Source organism: Micropterus dolomieu, linkage group LG22 (genome assembly GCF_021292245.1).
Source record: "Micropterus dolomieu isolate WLL.071019.BEF.003 ecotype Adirondacks linkage group LG22, ASM2129224v1, whole genome shotgun sequence".
Classification (NCBI taxonomy): domain Eukaryota; kingdom Metazoa; phylum Chordata; class Actinopteri; order Centrarchiformes; family Centrarchidae; genus Micropterus; species Micropterus dolomieu.
In genome coordinates this window covers 21,318,857-21,339,003 of record NC_060171.1, presented here as the reverse complement: position 1 = coordinate 21,339,003, position 20,147 = coordinate 21,318,857, and the positions used below count along the sequence as shown (strand labels likewise).

The window sequence follows — 20,147 nt, the reverse complement described above, 5'->3', positions numbered from 1 at the left end:
AGGTCATTAGTAATTTTCACCAGTGCTGTCTCTGTGCTATGATGAGCTCTAAATCCTGACTGAAAATCCTCAAATAAACTATTGCTCTGTAGAAAGTCACACAGCTGTTTAGCAACTGCTTTCTCCAGGACCTTAGAGAGAAATGGAAGGTTAGATATAGGTCTATAGTTGGCTAAAACATCCGGATCAAGTTTGGGCTTTTTCAGAAGTGGTTTAATTACAGCTACTTTAAAGTACTGTGGTACATAGCCTGTTGATAGAGATAGATTGATCATAACTAGCATAGAAGTGCTGACTAAGGGTAAAACATCTTTAAGCAACCTAGTCTGGATGGGGTCTAAGAGGAAGGTTGATGGTTTAGATGAAGAAATTATTGAAGTTAGTTGGTAAAGATTGAGGGAAGCAAAACAGTCTAAACATATATCTGGTTCTACAGCTGTTTCTAAGGTTCCTGAGTTTAGAGATAATTCGGTGCCAGTTGAGGGCAGGTCTTGGTGAATTTTGTCTCTAATAGCTAGAATTTTATCATTAAAGAAGCTCATGAAGTCGAAACTACTGAGAGCTATGGGAATACTTGGCTCAATAGAGCTGTGACTCTGTCAGCCTGGCTACAGTGCTGAAAAGAAACCTGGGGTTGTTCCTATTTTCCTCTATTAATGATGAGTAGTACGCTGCTCTGGCATTACGGAGGGCCTTCCTATAAGTTTTAAGACTATCTTGCCAAATTAAACGAGAATTATACACTATTCTGTAACGTTAGCTATTAATTTGTTGGCCTCCAGTACACCTCTGTCCAAGTGAGGAGTAAAACTTTAGCTTAGCGAAATGTAGCTAGTTTGCAGTAAAAGAGAAATAAAGTACGTTTTGCTTTTGAGCGGCATCTAGAGCAGTGGTTCTCAGTGTGGTGTCCGGGGACACCCAGGGGTCCTTGAGGAGGTTCCAGGGGGTCCTCAGCAAAAAGAGGAATAATTTATTTTTACTATAATTTCATCCATAAGTTACACAGTGCCTGAATGTATGACTATGTCTTGTGTTTCATACACGTTGTGTAATAAAACATCATTGTCACATCAAATGACAACACTGGATACAGGAAGAACTGCATGGCAAACTCACTGATTGGACATCGACATAAAATGTGGTGAATTTTCCCTTTAATGTATTAAGCTACATTTTCAAGCAGCAAGTACACTGAACTGGTTGTCAATACCTGGAACACAGGACCTGACCTCAACTATTTCTCTTTCCTTATCATGGAATGCTCTTTGGCAAATGCAGATGGCAACACATTGAATCCAGATTGGGACCATCTGTGTAAATATGCATCTGGGTATGGATAACATCATATTTAAAGAGTTGTTTGTATTGTTCTTACAGTATGGATCAGAGACGGAAATGAGTGTGTCTTGCAGTGTATTATTGTTCACACTTTGTGAGTTTTAACATGCCAGAATGGTCCTTTGTTTTCAGAGACATTAGGGACTGAGAGAGGTCGACCAGTTTGGACTGAAGCCGACTCTGATTCCATGGGAGAAAGACTGCTTATTTGTTAGCGCCAGAAAGCTCTCACATGATGAAAGGAAACTGCAATTTGATTTTCACTTAGCAGAAGTGTAAGTGCTCTTAGATAGGCTGAGTTTGATTTACCTCCTCTTATCTTTGTTATCTTTATAAATATGATTATGCCAGATGTGGCATGCGGTACAAGTCTTTGTCTGGAGCCATAAATGGTTGATATCTTGGAGAATGTTTTCCTTCAGTCCAACCGTACCAAGAGGTCAGCCCAGGAAAACAGGGACTCGGAGGTTTCTGGATCGGTTGAACCCTAGTGTCTGACACTGCTTCCCACTATCTCTGGTTATATTCAACACTGTGTGTTAGTGTGTGCACGCGGCTGATGGGCTGACAGTGTTTGTGTGTATGAAGGGGAGAGAGACGTGTTTTATTGTGTTGATAAGGCTTCATAAAGAAAAGTCCTTGCCTCGTATTTCCATGAGTATACAGCAGGAAGTCTCCTTGTCTGATTATGGGGTTGTACCATGTAATAAATGCATAGTCTTAAGGACAATCCATTCGCTCGCTCACCTAATCCCACTCTGCACAAGACAGCCTGCCACCAAAGTCACTATAGAGGAGAAGAGATAGAAAAGCCTTTTTCTGTCTTCAAACATGTCTCTGGATAGACAGGCTGGATAAATGACAGCAGGATAGAGGTATAATGAGTTTTCACATTAAGAGAAAGCAAGACACAGAGAGATCAAAAGGATTGAACTGATTCAGCATGTATGACTCAAACACAGTGTTAGGAGGAAATGAATACCCTTTTCTGAAATTGCAGTGGGCTGTGGTGTGAACAAGAGGATCTTTGGTTGGAAAGATGGATTAAGGCAGATTTTATAGGGGTGAAGAATTACAGAGTAAGAGGGAAGAGGAGGAAGACAGCTAAATATCTACAATTTGATTTCTAGTTTTAGCTGTGCTAAAGAGTATTCAAATGTCTAGCAATGATGCAAAAACTGCATGTGTATTAGTGATGGCAGATGTTTACTTATAACAACTGACAGATGTTTAACACTGACATACTTTCATAACAGCAAAACCACTATTACGATTTTCTGCTAAGTTAATGTAGGTAGTCACTGTCTACTAACTAACTGATATTTCAAATATAAGCTGGAAAGTAATTTATACATCCCTTGAGGGTGTATACATATAATTTTCATTGGTTTATCATAGACACTATCAAGATAATTTTCTGCATCTTAACACATATCATTGGGTCAGACCAGTCATTTTTTTCTTTTTAGGTCAATTGTTTTTTATCACAATTGATAGTATAGAGTGGGAAGTGAGAGCAGAAATGGGAGGGAGAGTGGGAGTGACAGATAAAAAGGATAAAGTGGAATAGTTTCACAAAGAGGAGGCCTATTTATAATTTTTATTTATTGCATTGGCCTGATATAATGTGTTATCTAGAAATTATGTTTTAAAAAGTTGGATCATACTATGTATTATAATGAGTAAGCCTTTACCTTTCACAACATCATGTTCACTTTCAGTGGTGTGAATACTGGCAGAGTGATCTTGTTCCGGCGTTAATGTTGCTAGGCTAGCAGGTTTCTCTCATATCTTTTTTTGTTGCTTCAAAAACATTCAAATGAAGAACTGGCTAGGGGAGTATAAATCAATTAAAATAATAGCAATAAAGAATAAAAACAGGTATTGTAATTATACAAATATTTTTTGTAAAGTGCATAATTTCTTGTTATAATATAATATATTGTTATAATATATATATAATAATTTAATGTTATAATAGCTTCTTTGTTTTGGAATGAGGTTATCATTCCAATATTTAACTTAATTTCTTTCTTAAATACAGAGAATATCGGTTTTGCATTAGCGATTTTACATTTGTGGATATAAACTTAGGAAAAATCATTATAAGATTACTCAGAAATGATTTGTCTTTAAGAACACTTTCAACATTCATAAAACCAAAAATTACATTCTTATACAGTAGTCCAAAATTACAGTAAATGTTATCAATTACAAATCTACAGACATCTTTCCACAATTTCTTGCTGTAAGTACAATGCCAGAATAAATGAGCTGTAGTTTCTTCATGGAGATCACAGAAGAAACACATACTGTCAATATCATTTTTAAACTTCACCAAAAAGGATTTTACAGGGTAAAAATGATGCAAAATCCACAATTTCTTCCTCCATACAGTACGGTGCCAGAGTCGTGGAAAAATGCTTTAAAGTAAGAATGCTAAAGTAAAAAGGCCACACCATCACTTCCAGGACTCCTTGTTCTTTACACTGAAGAGAGTTCTTAATGACTTTCACTGTATGTTTGGGGTCATTGTCAGACTGCAGAATAAATGATCAGATGCCTCCCTGATGGTGTTGCTGGATGGATAAGTAACTACCTGTATTTCTCAGCATTGAGGACACCTTTAAATCTGACCAAATCCCCAACTGCATTGGCAGAAATGCAGCCCCAGACTTGCAAGGTACCTCCATCATGCTTCAATGTTGCCTGCAGACACTCATTCTTCTCCAGCCCTTCAGCGAACAAACTGCCTTCTGCTACAGCCAAATATGTAAAACTTTGATTCATCAGTCCAGAGTGCCCGCTGCCATTTTTCTACAGCCCAGTTCCAGTGTTTTTATGCATAGGTAAGTCGTGTGACCTTGTTTCCATGTCATTATATATTGTTATACTGAAAAGTATAATATAAGTATAATGCAATTGAATGACATCACTTGTGACAAACTGTACCCTACTCTTCCTTAAACACTAGTCACGTTCTGAAATCTACAAAATAACCCAATGTATTTGTATATGTTTTGTATGTGTATATGTTGTATAGTAGATTGTACCCTGCATGGCATGACTTTTCTTTGTTTTGATATCGAAATTACACTGCGTGCACAATTATTAGGAAAGTAAGTATTCTGAATGAATCATTAGTTCTATGTACATTCCAACTCCAAACCACAAAAACTTGAATACTCATTGGAGTTAATCATTTTCAGGTGATTTGTATGAGTGTAATTTGGTAGGGTGTGGCGAAAGTGAATGATACCTCATCAACGTGTGCATGATTATTAGGCAGCTTCGTTACCTCAGTTAAAATGGGCCAAAACATAGATTTAACTGATATTGAAAAGTCATTGTAAAATTGTAAAATGCCAGACGGATACAATACTCTTGAAACAGCTACATTTTTTAGCCGTGAACACCGGACAATGAAAAGTGTTGTTGCCAATAGTTAGCTGCAGAACGCGTAAGGAGAAGAAAAATCACAATTTAACCGCAAAAGACTTAATAGAATTAAACATGTAGCATCCAGGAACCCATTATGCTCCAGTGCCACCATATTCCAGAACTGCAACCTACCTGGAGTGTCCAGAAATACAAGGTGCCAAGTGCTCAGAGACACGGCCAAGGTCAGGAAGGCTGAAACACGACCACCACTGAATAAGATTCACAAGTTGAAGCGTCAAAATTGGGCAAAGAAATAACCGAAAAGACAGATTTTTCTTAAAGTTTTTCTTGACAGATGAAATGAGAGTGACTCTTGATGGACCAGATGGATGGGCCTGTGACTGGATCACTGATGGACACTTTGACTCAGACACCAGCAAGGTGGAGGAGGGGTTCTGGTATGGGCTGCTGTCATTAAGGATGAGATAGTTGGACCTTTTCAGGTTGAAGATGGACTGAAACTTAACTCCCAAACCTACTGCCAGTTTCTAGAAGATACTTTCTTCAGGCTGTAGTACAGGAAGAAGTCCTCAGTTTTCAAGAAGGCCATGATCTTTATGCAGGAAAATGATACATCATAAGCCTCCAAGTACTCCACTGCTTGGCTAGCCAGCAAGGGCCTCGAAGATGCCCGAGTAATGACCTGGCCCCCATCTTCACCTGATTTGAATCCTACTGAGAACTTGTGGGCCTTTCTCAAACGAGACTTACAGTCAGGGAAGACGATCCACGTGTTTGAACAGAATTTAGGAGGCTGTGGTTGCTGCTTCTGTGAAAGTTGATAGTGAACAGATCAAGAAACTGAAAGACTCCATGAACTGAAGGCTCAAGGCAGTTATTGAAAAGAAGGGCAGTCACTAAATATTTTTGACAGGCCAAAATTTTAATTAATTTTGTGTTGTTACATTTACTCTAAAAATTAATAAATTTTATGGCACGCTGCTGCAGTGGTTAGCACTTTTGCTACCCAGCAAAAAGGTTGTGGTGCATTTAAATTGTGTGAGTGGTTGTTTGTATGTGTGTGGCCCTGCGATGGACTGGCGACCTGTCCAGTGTGTATCCCGCCTTTTAGAAATAAAATTGACATTGACATTGACATTGTCGGCAGTGTGCTATGGGTCATTGTCCTGCTGCATGATAAACTTCCTCCCGATTAGTTTCAATGCATTTCTCTGTAAATTGAGAAAATGTTTCTGTCCACTTCTGAATTCATTCTGCTGCTACCATCATCTGTTGCATCATCAATAAATATTAATGAGCCTGTTCCAGAAGCAGCCATGCGCGCCTTTCGATTCTTACTGCTGATGAGTGGTTTGCATCTTGTGGTGTGGCCTCTATATTTCTGCTCTCTGAGTCTTCTTCGAACAGTGGATTGTGATACTTTCACCCCTGCACTGTGGAGGTCGTTGGTGATGTCACTTACTGATGTTTTGGTGGTTTTCTTCACAGCTCTCACAATATTTCTGTCATCAACTATTGTTGTTTTTCTTGGCTGACCTGTTCGACGTCTGTTGCTCAGTACACCAGTAGTTTCTTTTTTTTTTCAGGACGTTCCAAATTTTTGTGCTTGCTATGCCCAATGTTTGTCCAATGGCTCTGGTCGATTGTCCTTCTTTTCTCAGCTTGACAATGGCTTACTTTTCTCCCATAGACAGCTCTCTGGTCTTCATGTTGGTTTATCCTATTTAACAGGAAATGCAGTCTTTATAGGTTTGAACAAAGGATGAAAACTTAGAATATTCATGCAGAGCTATTTAATGTTTGGACAATCAACCTAAAAGGCAACACCTGGGCAACAAGAAACATCTGTCAGTCACATGTTCCAATAGTTTTGCTCACTTGAAAAATGGGTGGGTTCAAACAAAGGGTGATATGTCCTGAGTTGTTTAACACATCTGGATGTGAATACCAGGAAATAAAGGCTGAAATTCTTATTCTTGTCTCATACTCATCTTTTGATCTTAAACCCAAATGTCTTCAGTGAACAACAAAAACAAAGTAATTTGCCTTACTGTTCCAATACTTTTGGAGGGGACTGTATATGTTCTCCTAAGCAAGACAAAACTCACTTTTCCTTAGTCAAACATTCAGGTTTGAAGTTCAATAATATTTTGGATTGACTGAGAACATTGTGTTAATTCAACAATAAAATTTATCCTGAGGAATACAATTCGCCTAGTAATTGTGCACGCAGTGTAGATATTGGCCATCGGCCGCCCTGCTCTCTAAACATCAGCATCGGTCATTGAAAAACCCATTATTCTATGCAGAGAATGATCTAATATACATGGCTATCTAGACAGTAACGTGTTGTTTTAGATGTGAATGGTACAGGTCGTTAGTAAGATTGGATGTAACTGGTAGCTGTAGCAGGGGAGTTCAAAATACAGAACACCTGCATTTCTGGGCTGTGGTAATGAGCAGCTATGAAAAACTGTTTTGATAATGTGTATATGAGCACTGCCGTGCTAGAAAAATGTCATAGGAACTGTTGTTTAACTTTATCTAGTGGCTTTTTTTGCTCTATTTGTGTCTCCTGATGGATGGAAACCACAGATTAATTTAGGTACTGAACACACTGCTTAAAGCACTATTTGTACAGGAAGACATTTGAAATCCAGTTTTTTTTTATGTTTTAGCAAAATATTTGATAATTAGCACCAACCGCTGTGGTGTTTTGGCTAGCATATTTACAGAGATCATTTCACAGTCAACATCAGCAATAACTTTTTCTTTGGAATTTCTGTTGATGATGGTTTTTGGTCAGGCTAACTGTGGCGACTCTCATTGTTCATGCTAATTACCGTGTTCTTCATCCTCTATTAAAAAATACCACTTCTCCACACCCAAGCCAATTTTCCTGGGAAAGACCTACAGCATTTGAAATAGAGTGTTTAAACATTAAAATGCAACAGCATTCACGTACCAGGCAAAGTTTCAATGTAGGTTAATATTAGTTGGTGGTATGTGGCAAATGTTTAGAAGATCATGACTTGGAACTCATAGTCAGTCATAAGAGTGGGTTTCTTTGACTTACACGTGATGCCCAAGACATACTGTTAATTTCATAGCACCCTGATGCCTCTTCTGCAGCCTGTCACGTCACGTCATTCTTTTATATTTCCTTAATGACCTGCAAGTGTGTGGCAAAGAGAAAATTAGAAGCAGATCCTCATTAAATCACTTGCACAGAAACAAATCACATGCACAGTTTTAGCTGCAAAACAAGAAACACAAGGAGGAGGATGTGATGTGAACCTCTCAGCTCAGGCCGTTTTTTGGGTGAGCCGTTGGTGTTCAAGTCCAATCAGGGTCCAGCGCTGTAAGACGAAGAGTGGTTCAGGGTTATACCATGGTTATGATGCAAGGAAAGGAAGGAGAGTGGAGAAAAGTCAGGGGGCTCCTTTGCCTTCCAGCTCTGACAATTATCTTTGCAATCAGCGCTGAACAAGAAACCTTTTATTTCAAGGATCCACCCTGCCTGCACCACTCAGCTCATACGTTACTCAGACCAGGAAAATGAGGTGAATGTTGTTGTACCCAGCTGTGTCTTGGCTCAGCAATAGTTTAGTGCAATTAGAGAGGGAGAGACAAGATCAGGAAACACCCAAAGGCCGTGTTGTCACCGCTAAGTAACATGATGAAGTGAGTGTGGCTGGCAGTGGCCCTCAGAAGGCCTAGGGAGAAATCAGATGTAAACATGAAGGATTAGCAAAGCTCCAGAGTCTGCACTGAGTGAACTCACAACATCAGAGTCAGACAGTTTGTTGTAAGGGCATAAGGCAATGTAGCATCAATGAGGTCCAGGTCTAGCAGACACAGAGTGCATACAGGCCACTGACGGTTGTTTAATACTTGGAAATGTGAAGACAATAGAGGGTAGGCGTTGATGTCACTTCCCCTTCCGGAACACGCTGGACTGAGTGGCAAAACATCTGTTACCATGGCTGCATTTAGCAAACCGGGAGTAAAAAGAGTGATTATTTGCTCAAATTAAAGGCAGTTGGACTTGACAGTGATCCTTACTGCTTCCCAAAGAACCAGTGGGCCAGCTCTTTCCCATTTTAGATGTGTTGTTTGTGTTTTTGCTGATTCAAGCTAACACTGCTGCTCGTCTTTCTGCCACTCAGAGAGCGTAACGTCATGCGCATACCCTCTATACTTTTGATTGGATTGTATATTTGTGAACTATAACGAGAATATAGTGCTGATTATAAAAGGTGACTGTGGTAATATATTACTGTAGTGTTAAAGCTCTGCAGTAAATGACTTGAGTGATACCATACATTCATTTTTGACTCCCAATTATCTGCCATCTGGTTCACCTCTTGTCTTGATCACATGATCAGTGGGTAGAGGAGTTTGGTTACAATACGCACATACACACACACACACACACACACACACACACACACACACATGTCACACTTCCTGTTAACCAAGCTTGAGAGCAAGCCAAACATATTATATTTTCTATATATAGTATATATTTTTGAAATATTGGTTGAAGCACTTTCCCCTTTCTTGACTTGACAAACCTCTAAAATATCCCCCCCATACATTTTTCACTACCGTTCTTGTTTTCACTTATTTTTGGGGTGTTGTTACCTGCAAAAGTGGTTAGAATGCACAGAATTAAATCTCACAACAACACGGGACATAAGTATTCTGAATCATGCTCATTTGTCATGTCAAAGATTTTCAACAATATTTATTTCTCCCCACACTGGAGTAGCTTTTGTCATACTAAGTTGATTAAAGATCCTCTCAATTTAACCTCATATATCAGACCGATATCTTTATTAACCTATATTTCCAACTGTGGTACCAAATGGAGCATGATCTATCACTCATCACTCATCCTGTCTTCTTCTTTACTCTGCAACAGTGCTCTACACACATGCAAAATAAAAACCTTCGGTGAACAACCTGCCATTAAAGTTATGATCAATACATCCCGAGGTAAAATCAGAAGGTGGTAAATTATTCATTCAGGGTGTAATTGCTGAACTCATTTATAAAAACTGGGTTACAAAGCTGTTATTGATGTTGTGTAAGGATCAATTGCTGTCAAAGAGATGATTGTAACTGTGTGCAGGAGATGAATGAGGAGCGAAGATTACTGAGCTGGCTCTCTCTTTGTCTTTTGGCTCAGAAACATTCCTAGTTTATGATGCAGAGTGCTACCTGAAGATAAATTGACAGAAACATGACATTGGATTCCTGAGAATGTGTGAGGGTGTGTGTGGGTGTGTGTGCGTGTGTGTGTTGGAGGTCTATATTACTCATCTGTGTCATTTTACATAATTTGTTTCTATAATGAAAGTATTGCATTTTTGGGAGAAAGAGAATAAGGCGATGGTCCCTCCCTGTGCCTGAGGCCTCACCTTGGGCAGATGGTTATTGGTGTCTAACAGTTTAAACAGATAGGAGACTGCTCTACATATGAAGTTTACAAAGTTAACAGTGGCAGGTTTACCACTCGAAATTCTTGAAATTTTAATCCTTTTTTAAACAATGCATCCTTGATTTCAGACAAAAGCAGGCTTCTTATTTTTAGCCACAGACCATAGATTTTGTCATTTGAAGAGACCATTGTCACTAGCAGGTTTTATCACCTGCAGTTAGCGACTTTCCAGCTGCCTGGTTTTAAAACGAGTACCCTGTAAAATGATCTTAATTATGCACATGATATCTTGCTAAAAGACTTAAGGCTAAAGCTGCATGTCCCATGTAAAAAAATCCTCCAGCAGCATTTCTCTTGTATCGCAATATAGACCTACCTAGTTAGCCCTAGTATTAGATACATGTACATACATACAGCACAGTATTATAAATAAAAATGTAGCCTAATAAAATTTCCTTTTTGGGGAGAGCTTTTAACAAATGGCCAGATGTTTGATGCATAGGCTATAATGCTTTGTCCACCTTGGCGCATCTTTTAAAACTACACAAATTAACCACTGGTGATGTTCCTAATGGCCCATTCTGTTGTCTGATCTGGTTAAGTATTTCTTAGTCCTGTTTATAACTGGATCAATGCAGATTATATGATGTAATGTCATGGCATTTCCACTTTAGCTCCGATCAATCAAAAGGCAATCTTGTATTTTCACAGCTTTACATTATGTCAAGGTGCTCTTGATGGAGTTGTGCATACTGTATGCAGATGGTAACAAAGCCTAGAATTAAGATCATGACTTAGGATGTAGTCTTACAGTGCTGTTGAAGAAAAGTGTATATATGCTTTAGAAACTTTATTATAAGGGAATATCCAAAATATATTCCCAAAAAACACCAGTTTTTACCTCAAGGTTTTTCTCAGAGCAATCAAACACATGTGAGGCAATATCCAGACTGTGGCTGTGGATGACTTGGTGTCCTTTACATATAGAGCGAGCTTCATCACTAGATATCAGACATATTGTACAAACAGTAGATATTCTCAGGAATGTTCCCACTCTATGCAAGTTTCCCCCACGGATCTGGTGCAGACATTGATGTATAGTTAAGATGTACGCTCATGCACATACATTCTAGCCAGAGACTTCCAGAGTTTGTGTAAAATGGCTTTAATCCCAAAATCTTAATGCACATCATGTAGTCAATACGGTTCAATAGAAATACTTTGGTGACCTAAAAACAGGAATTTCATAAAAAAAGTATGTCATGAATTACTTCAAGGAACTGTATATTTTCACCAGGTATGCCCTATGGCTGTTTTAATATATGGAAAAGATGAAGTAGAGATTAGAGGCTATTTAAATTCTGAAATTCTCAGCTAGGAAAGGCAATTGACTCCTGACTCAATTGACAATGTTTGATTTACCTGTTAGCCGAAGAGGAAGCAGTTCATTTGGATTATCTAAACTATGACCAAATGTGTGTGTTCTTATGCACATCTATATCTGTTTCTAACATTGTGGGCTTATGTATCCTGATTTTCATTCAGATTTTATAGTTTATTATTCTCAGTGGAGACATGGCTTGGATTAATGCATTACTGTAAGTGACATTGATATCAGATTGGTCATAGTAGAAATAGAAATGAAGTTCAATATTTTGTGACTTAGCTATCTGCTTTCTTGCCAAGAGTTGGATGAGAGAACTGATACCACTCTCATGTTCGTCCCCTAAATATAAGGCTACATCTAGCAGCTAGTTAGATTAACTTAGCATAAAGACTGGAAATGGGGAAACTGGTAGCAAGGCTCTGTCTAAAGGTAACAAAATTCACCTGCTTCTGAAGCTCTTTAATTAATTAAATTAAATTAATTAATTTTAATTAAAAAGTTATCTTGTTGATTAAGGTTAAACTTTTGGACAGAGCCAGGCTAGCTGTTTCACCGTTTCTTTGTTTTATGCTACACTATGTTAACCATATTTCTCATTCTGACGAGGCTTTGTTCACCTATTGAGGTTTAACAGAGAGCGGCTCAGGTAATGAGAATGGTTTAGTGGCTAGAAAAGGGAAATATTTGATATTAAGGCATCTTTATACTCAGTTAATCATATGTTACTCCTTCAAATGCTTCATATTTTCTATACAGGGTAGCAGGCTTGCATTGTTGTAGTGCGGAGAGTTTCTGTTTGAACAGTAGTTTAGGCAGATATTTATAATAGGCACTCACATCTATGTATTATGATATGTGATCCAGGTCATTACTGACCAGGCCCTCCACTCTGAGACATACACGCAGACCTATGAAGTCACTGCTTGTGCTAAGTGAATGTATTTTGATTAGACATTAGATCTTGGTCATTACTGATCCATCTCTGTATTAGTTCTATATATCATTTCAACTTTCTCTGCTGTGATTGTTTCCACATGTCAGGCCCCAGGCTCGACAGGCCCACACAGAGTTGTAGTATCTGTGGGTGTATTTGTGTCTGGGGGTGGGGGGGTTCAGGAGCCCCTATAACTCAATCGTGGAGTCCCCTGGGTGCTTCAGTGGAGGGGACACAGAAGCCTGCTGATGACGAGGTAGGTGGTTGGGTGGTGGGATAATATGAGGGTTGTTAAGGGAGGATAGAGGGTCATGCAGTGCAGACTGAGGAAAGAAGGGGATTTGGGCGGACACATCCTTGGGCTTGCTTGGTACTGATGAAAGAAATTTGGATTATAGGGATGCGTATAACAGATGCTTCCAGCAAGATCACTACAGTATTAACAAGTAAACATCTACATCATACACACTAGAGGTATTGTAAGTATGTATGTTTCCAGTTAATGGTGTATATATTTGTGTTTAGCTTCTTGGAAAGGTGGATTACGTAAAGATTAGGGTGTGTTTGGTGCCATGATGTTGTTCAATTCAGCAAAGCCCTTCACCTGATAGTTCTTAAAGATAGGATATGTTTCATATCCATAACAAGCACAGGGGAGCTTTGATTGTCAGTTCTTCCCCAGGTGGAGTGAACATCTGCCCAAATGATCTGTGTTGGGAAAAGCACAGGATAAATGGGGAAAACAGCCGTGGGGCTTCATGAACACGCAAAAACAGTCTCACCACGATTTTTCCACTGAAAATGGCTTGCAGTATGATCAAATGACAGACAATCTGTTTGGCAATTTATTCTGCTCGTCTTACTGGCTAGCAGTCCTGGTGGTGGTGGGAAGCCAGAGGTGTCAATGTTGAAGGAGACTTTGGAGAGAAGGAGAAGAAACTTACAGGGGGGAGAAATTTGAATGGCCGTATTTTGATTTGTGGCATCCTTTTTTTTGGATAGAGGAGTATTATTTTTTTTTGCAAAACATGTTGCTGATCCTGAGCCAGTGGGACATTTTCTTTTTGTTTATCATTTATACATAAGTCTACACGGGTTGATGGTAAGTGTCAGAGAGGCGCAAACAACCATTTACTTACCCAAGCCATCATCCACAATCAGTGCTTTTCTTTGTTTTAATTCAGAACATTTGTTAGCATATCATTTTTGTTTGCCTGTTACTATTTTGTTAGGTTACATAGTTAACCCTGAGAATATCATATATATTTTTGATTACAGTACTGAAGAAATTGCTCAGAGAACTTTCTGCTCAGTGGACAGCTCTATTCTCAGATAACAATGCTAAGCAATTACCCAGACAGCCGAAAGAAGCGTGTGAACACTATCACCCAAACTGACTGAAGGAGGCTAAAGATATTTGGTTTCTGGGTTGTGAAAAAAAAAGTTTGAGGACTATATCTTTCTGCCTGCACAGTTCATGGCAACCTGAGAATGATGTTCACAATGATTTGATAAGAACCAAGTGTTACACAGGCTTTGGCAGCGGCTCTTTGCTGTGTGTCATTATTCTGCACTGGCATGGTGCTAGAGAGCAGCAGGGCATCCTCATGTATAGCCAGTATTTGTGCTGAACTCTGGTTGTTCAAGAGATACATCCCTATGTTTCGCTAGGGAAAGTTACATTGTGTAGTACATGGACCCTGAAAAAGGAGGCCCATGGGCCTTTGAAAATAACAGCTTTCCACTACTACACACTAAGCACAGCCAGCCTACCTTGATTCAAACCATGTGCATGAAACAAGATAATGCTTTTTCAAAACACAGTCTATAAAGAATGGTGTTCGTACTGTGGCATGTGCAGTTGTCTTGTCATTATGAATTTACGTTCAGTCAGTGTGGCTTGAGGGTCTGACTGGAAAGCTCTCATTTTGTGGAGGGGGACCCATTTGCCTCGGTGAATATTTAGACAGGAAGACCACAGTGGTTATAAACAAACAGCACCTGTTTCAATGCACAAACATGTTGTAGACAATCAGATAAAAATCACACATCACTGTGTTTAAAAAAACAGTCACGTGTACAGTAATTAACCATTCACCTGTGACACTTCCCATACACCACACACAGACTCATCAGTGAAACTCTTACAGTATCAGCCATATAGTCCACAGCAACAGGTCTGTAAGATCAGTAAGCTGCTGAAAACCTGCACAAACCATCTCTATTTTTTCCTTCCTTTGTTGTGCCCTCATTTCCACCTGTTAGTGATCTATTTTCTATTTATTTTGTATTTTGTATGTATCACGTGTCTCTCAGGCTAATCAGTTCTGGCTTTTGGCACAGGGCTGCATGTTTTATCCTAAACCTTGTTTGCCAGCATTCATACAACCCCCCCCCCCTTTTAGAGTTAGATGCACACTGTGGCTTTTCCTGTGTACATATTGCGTAGCTTGTATAAGTGTCTCAACTACTGTACTGTAATTGCCCGCAATGCCTTCCATATGTGGTTGTTGTATTCTACCATCATAGGTTTCTCCTTAGGATTTTCAGAGAGCTTGAGAAACTGAGATGTCCTTGAGTCCCCTCATGAACCTGAGCATCATGGATAGTGTCATCATTTCTTTGCACAGATATTTCAAAATTGAGTAGTCCACAGAGGGGATACCTCTCCAAGCAAACTAATCACCATATATTAGACGAGTGCAAGCAGATGCTATAATATTCTTTAGGGAGAAGTGATATGTTTACAGTTCTCAGTTGGTGGTATGGCAGACATACCAGTACTGCCCCTGACCTTTTAACTTAAACCTAATTGTATTTATGACCAAAGCAAGATGCAACATGGAATGATCCTGGATGCCAATCATGCCGGTGTTGAATCCAGTTAAATGAAGTACCTTGTGAAAAAAGAGCATCAAACTACAGTTCCACACGCCACACTACCTTGTCATTGGAGTGAGATTTGGATTCACCTTTGAAAAAAAAAAAGTTTAGAATTTTCCTTTCAAGGTTTGAGTTTATTTTCTCCTTGTTTATGGCCATTTTGTCAAACTCAACCAGAGATAAATCACAGATTGTCACTCTCCAGCTGGGCTACGTTCAATTGGAATTAAGATTGGGGTACCTAGCTGTTCTGTAATATGAGTCACTGTCAGCATTTCCGCCAATATATCACTTTTTGCTGGAGGCTAGGAAAACAGCATGCTCTCGCAAGTAACACCATGTCTGTACAGGAGGAGAAGTGTGAGCAGCATATAAGCAGAGCAGCAGCAGCTTCAGGGGTTCGTGTCTATCTTCACACAATGCATTCAGGCTCGGTACTGAGTTGTAGATAACCCGTGTTTGGCCAGTGCTCCGAGCCCCATACACAATCACTGTAGTGTACACATAAAACGGAAGAAAATATACTTGAAATATAAAAATGCTATAAATGTTAGACAGCTGGAACGATTAAAATAGATGCATATTTACTGAAAAAACGTGTCTGAAACGCCTTCTGTGTAGACACAGAATAATAGTGTCTATCCGTATCTCCGAATCCTGCTGTCTTTTATTTAGTAGAGCTGACGTTTACCAAATATCTTGCTGTTGTTAGTGAGCTCTAAAACACTGGCATCTGTTCTCATATTGCTTTTTATTGCCCTACTGGATATGTTATTTTCTTAAAGTAAATCCGTGAATAAATGAAAACAGTGCTAGGACGCCTTCTTAGGAGCACATGTCCCTCCCCCAATTGATAGAGCGGGCACGGTAAACAGTCCTCAGTTTGAGCCATTGTATTTTCATTGGCTCCTGTGTTTGACTCACTTTCTGCATCATTCCAAAACATTCTGATCTTTAGCTTTTATACTGATGTTAAACATGGAAATCATATTTATCTTATTAGCTGTTTCTGTGCACCTAGCATATCCTCACATGAGCCTTTCTTGTGACTTAACAGTGATCCCAGTGTTTGGCATACTGTTTCTTACAGCTGCAAAAGATGGGCCGTGCTTTTCTGTTGTCATTCTCCTGATTGATTAGTATTGTTTCATTGTTTACCTTGCCAGAGTTTTTTCATTTGACTTTTGAAGCATGTCCACTTGCACTGAAGCAATCCTGCTATTTCATGGTTTGCTTTCTCATGGAGTGGGGTGGGACATTGGGATTGGCAGACTTACTTTGTTAGGATCTTAAGCAATTATTTATTGGTAATTTCCTTGGTGCCCTCCAGTTTTGAGTGTTCATTCATATGTAGCCTACGTGTGTCCTTCCTCTGCCCATTTGCACTACGGGCTTTTTACATATCAAACTCATTGAGTGCTTTAGTGAGCCAGTGGTGTGTAATTCTTTCCCAGAGTGTGTAACAAACAACCTTTTCTATTCTTGTCCCTGATAGGAGAGTGTGACCAAGCAGCAGAGAGCAGTTGCAGAAAGAGATACAACTCACACAGAACCGTAAGTGCAGAATTATTTAAGCATGTACTAATGACCGATTATTATTTTGTATTGTATCTATACCTACTGTATATATCTTTAGTGCTGTAGTGATGTACGTTTATGCTGCATGCATACCACTGTTTGGAGCATCTGAATTCAAATGACAATTGTGTGTCATAAAATAAAAAGATTTGCAAATCTAATGTATTATACAGATTTTAGAAATGTAGAAATACCAACTGAATTCAGTAAATGTTAAACTGTTTTCAAATTACTACAATTTGAACAAGCTGGCAACCAAAGCTAGCTAGCTGATGTTATACACTGAAATTCTGTTGACTGTCTGTTGACTAGCTACATGCAGCCCAAATTATCCTTTATATATCTTCAAAGCCTCCAGTTGTCAAGCTTGTACAATCCACTTGATATTTACCTAAATTGGCAAAATAATGTTCACAAAGAACTACTAAGAAGAACAGCACCATTAACTTGAGGCCGCCAGATTCTGTCAACAAATTTTTTCATCAGACATTTGGCCGACATGATTTCCTACTGAGAGGTCTGTAGGTTTAGATAAGTAGCCAGCACATGAAAGTCCTTCACTGCTAAAACAATAAGGCATTTAATTCCCAGAGCCTATTTATAGTGAGTTATGTCTACCATTGCATGTTACAACACACGTTTCCCGTTTTTTAAATCCACTTGTCTGTTCTGAATATCCAGATGTAGAGCTTTTCCACCAACTTTAAAATGCAACATACATTTGTGATTGGATGGTGTTAGACTAGACTCAAAGGTTTCTCAAAATCAATGAAGCAGTGCACAAGTCATGCTCACGTCATTTCACAAGTTTACGTCTCAAAATAAGCACGGGAAGCATGTCAAATTCAAAATGTATTAGTTTAAGGGTACATGTCGGGTTGTAATATATGTAAAATTGTTTGATATTTCTTTTAGCTGTGTGGTATTTATGTACAGGAAAATACATTTCTAAACCATGTAAAGAGCTAAGGAGAGAAGATACATCTTGAAAGTCCAGAGTGAGCAGAGAATATAAGATTTACTGGGTAGAAGTGAGTCTTCTTGGAAAGATAAATTGCCAGCCTAGTGACGGGGAACATAGTGTACCTTTCAGTTCTGAGATACTTGACCAATCAGGGCCATTCCACAGGAATACTGTCAAACCACTATGACTGTAAATCTCGCTCTTCTTGCTCTTAAAAGGTCATAGTGTTGGTTAAGGAATGAAACCTTTCTCCATACTTCTGTTGTTTTTCATGTTGCTCAGAATGTGCCACAGAGATTTTTAAGCTCTTGTTGGATTTTACCTGCAGGCAGCTTCACAAGCTGTCAGTATGGCCCTCACCTCTGTAGAAAGTGGGAAGCTGAGGAGCCACTGAACGAGAGCAGTAGGGAACAGTGGTTGGCTATGATGCCAGGCCCAGCCACCAGGGGGCAGTGGTATAGAAGTGGTGATGCAGTGACGTCATTTAGATAAATAGACTGCTAAAGATCTACTTACAGGTAATATTATATGTTTTTAGCAGTACATGTTTTAAAAAAACTGATGACATGTTGATGCTGTAATGCTAAAATTGGCAAGTATTTGGAAACAATCATTGATATGCTGTCATACTTACCCTTGTTGTACTTCACTGTTGAATCTGATTTTAGATTAGCCAAAGAGCTGTTTGTACGCTAATCAATCTGCATCTCTAAATTGTTACCAGGTAGGATGTGCCCCTCTTCTTCTAACATGAAGGAAATACGCAGAATATGAACACCAGCTATCAGATCAGTTTTGGATCTACTTTCTTAGTGCCTCAAGGTCCCTCTCACACAGTTTGCAGAAAACAGTATTAAAAGTAGTGCCCAGCTGAATATAAAGCATTGTAAGAAAATATTTTCCTCACTAGTTATCAAAATTTTGTAAAAAAACAAACAAAAGTAGTTACAGACATCATTTAGCTGATGCTTTTATCCAAAGCTACTGACAATAAACGTCAGAGGTCGCACGCCTCTGGAGCAACTAGGGGTAAAGTGTCTTGCTCAGGGACACATTGGTGTCTCACAGTGGATTGAAACCCGGGTTTTTCACACCAAAGGCATGTGTCTTATCCACTGCACCATCACAGATTAGTGAAAGGTTTTATGCCATTGTGCACAGAGCTCCAATATTAAAAGTTCAAATTTCAATAATAGCTAATCTGCTATATTTGTGAGTTGCTACTGTGTGTTGAGGTTTTGTCAAAATCATGCACAGTGGTAATCGTGTTAATGATAGCACTGCCAGAAAGCAGGCAGAGCTTTGAATGCTGCGGTGTGGGCTTTGAAAGAAGCACTGTATTTTTCGCCTCTCTTTCTCAATGGATCATTACCCCAATGTGTGCTGTGATTTATGAGCTATGTTACAAATGCTGGGAGCAGTTCCTGTCTGGGGACTGACATCCACCCACTGATTGCCACTATTTGTCTATGTGCATGTGTGTTTGTGTGTGTTACATGCGTGCGTGGGCATGACAAAATGGGAGCAGGACTGCTGTAAAGGTTTGTTAAAGCCAATATGAGCATGTCTCTTCAGTCTGTCTGGGGTCGGGTGTTTTCCTGTCTGCATGCATGAGATCTGTGTCCTCTCAGGTCTAGAGTTTCACTCCTGGTAACTAGATGCAGTAATGTTTTACTCTGCTGGGTGCTGATGGATTGTATTTTAAGCGGTGCGATGTGAACTCTAAAACTAAACAGCTTTGCGTGCATCACTGAAATGCCACCACACATTCTTTACCAAGCTACTAATTGGTCTGATTTTAGAGCTAAAATCTTAACCAGCAAAATAACCAAAGGGTGAGCAAAGACCTGCTAAGAGCAGCACCTTGGTGTTTTCTCAGATTTGTCGTGCTAATGTGCTGAGCTTTGTGTCTTTTGTGTGGAGATTTGCTCCGTCCTGCTTATCTTGGGCGAGGTTGAGCATGTTGTTGTTTGGACAGGTCTGTGTTGTACTCTTGTCATGATGAATCGTTGCCAGCCTCAGAAGTCTGGAAGCCTGTTACTGATGCATATCTCTCCATGTGCATGTGTGTGCAAATGTTTATAGACATACCATTAGGTGTATGGACTGTTTATGGCCATATGAATCATCACTGGATGAGTTTGTATGTTTTTAATGTAAATAGTTTGCATTGGTTACATGGAAAAATGCATTCCTCTGATAAATCATGTGTATG

General features: G+C 39.3%; 1 protein-coding gene across 1 annotated transcript in view; it reads left to right on the top strand.

Annotated features, from left to right (window-relative positions):
* LOC123961615 (BTG3 associated nuclear protein) overlaps positions 1-18,326 on the top strand; it is a 56,923-nt gene extending 38,597 nt beyond the window's left edge. Inside the window, exon 13 of the mRNA XM_046037119.1 lies at positions 18,261-18,326. Coding sequence (XP_045893075.1) covers positions 18,261-18,326 — 66 coding nt within the window. The remainder of the gene's footprint in view (positions 1-18,260) is intronic.
* Positions 18,327-20,147: the final 1,821 nt, after the last annotated feature.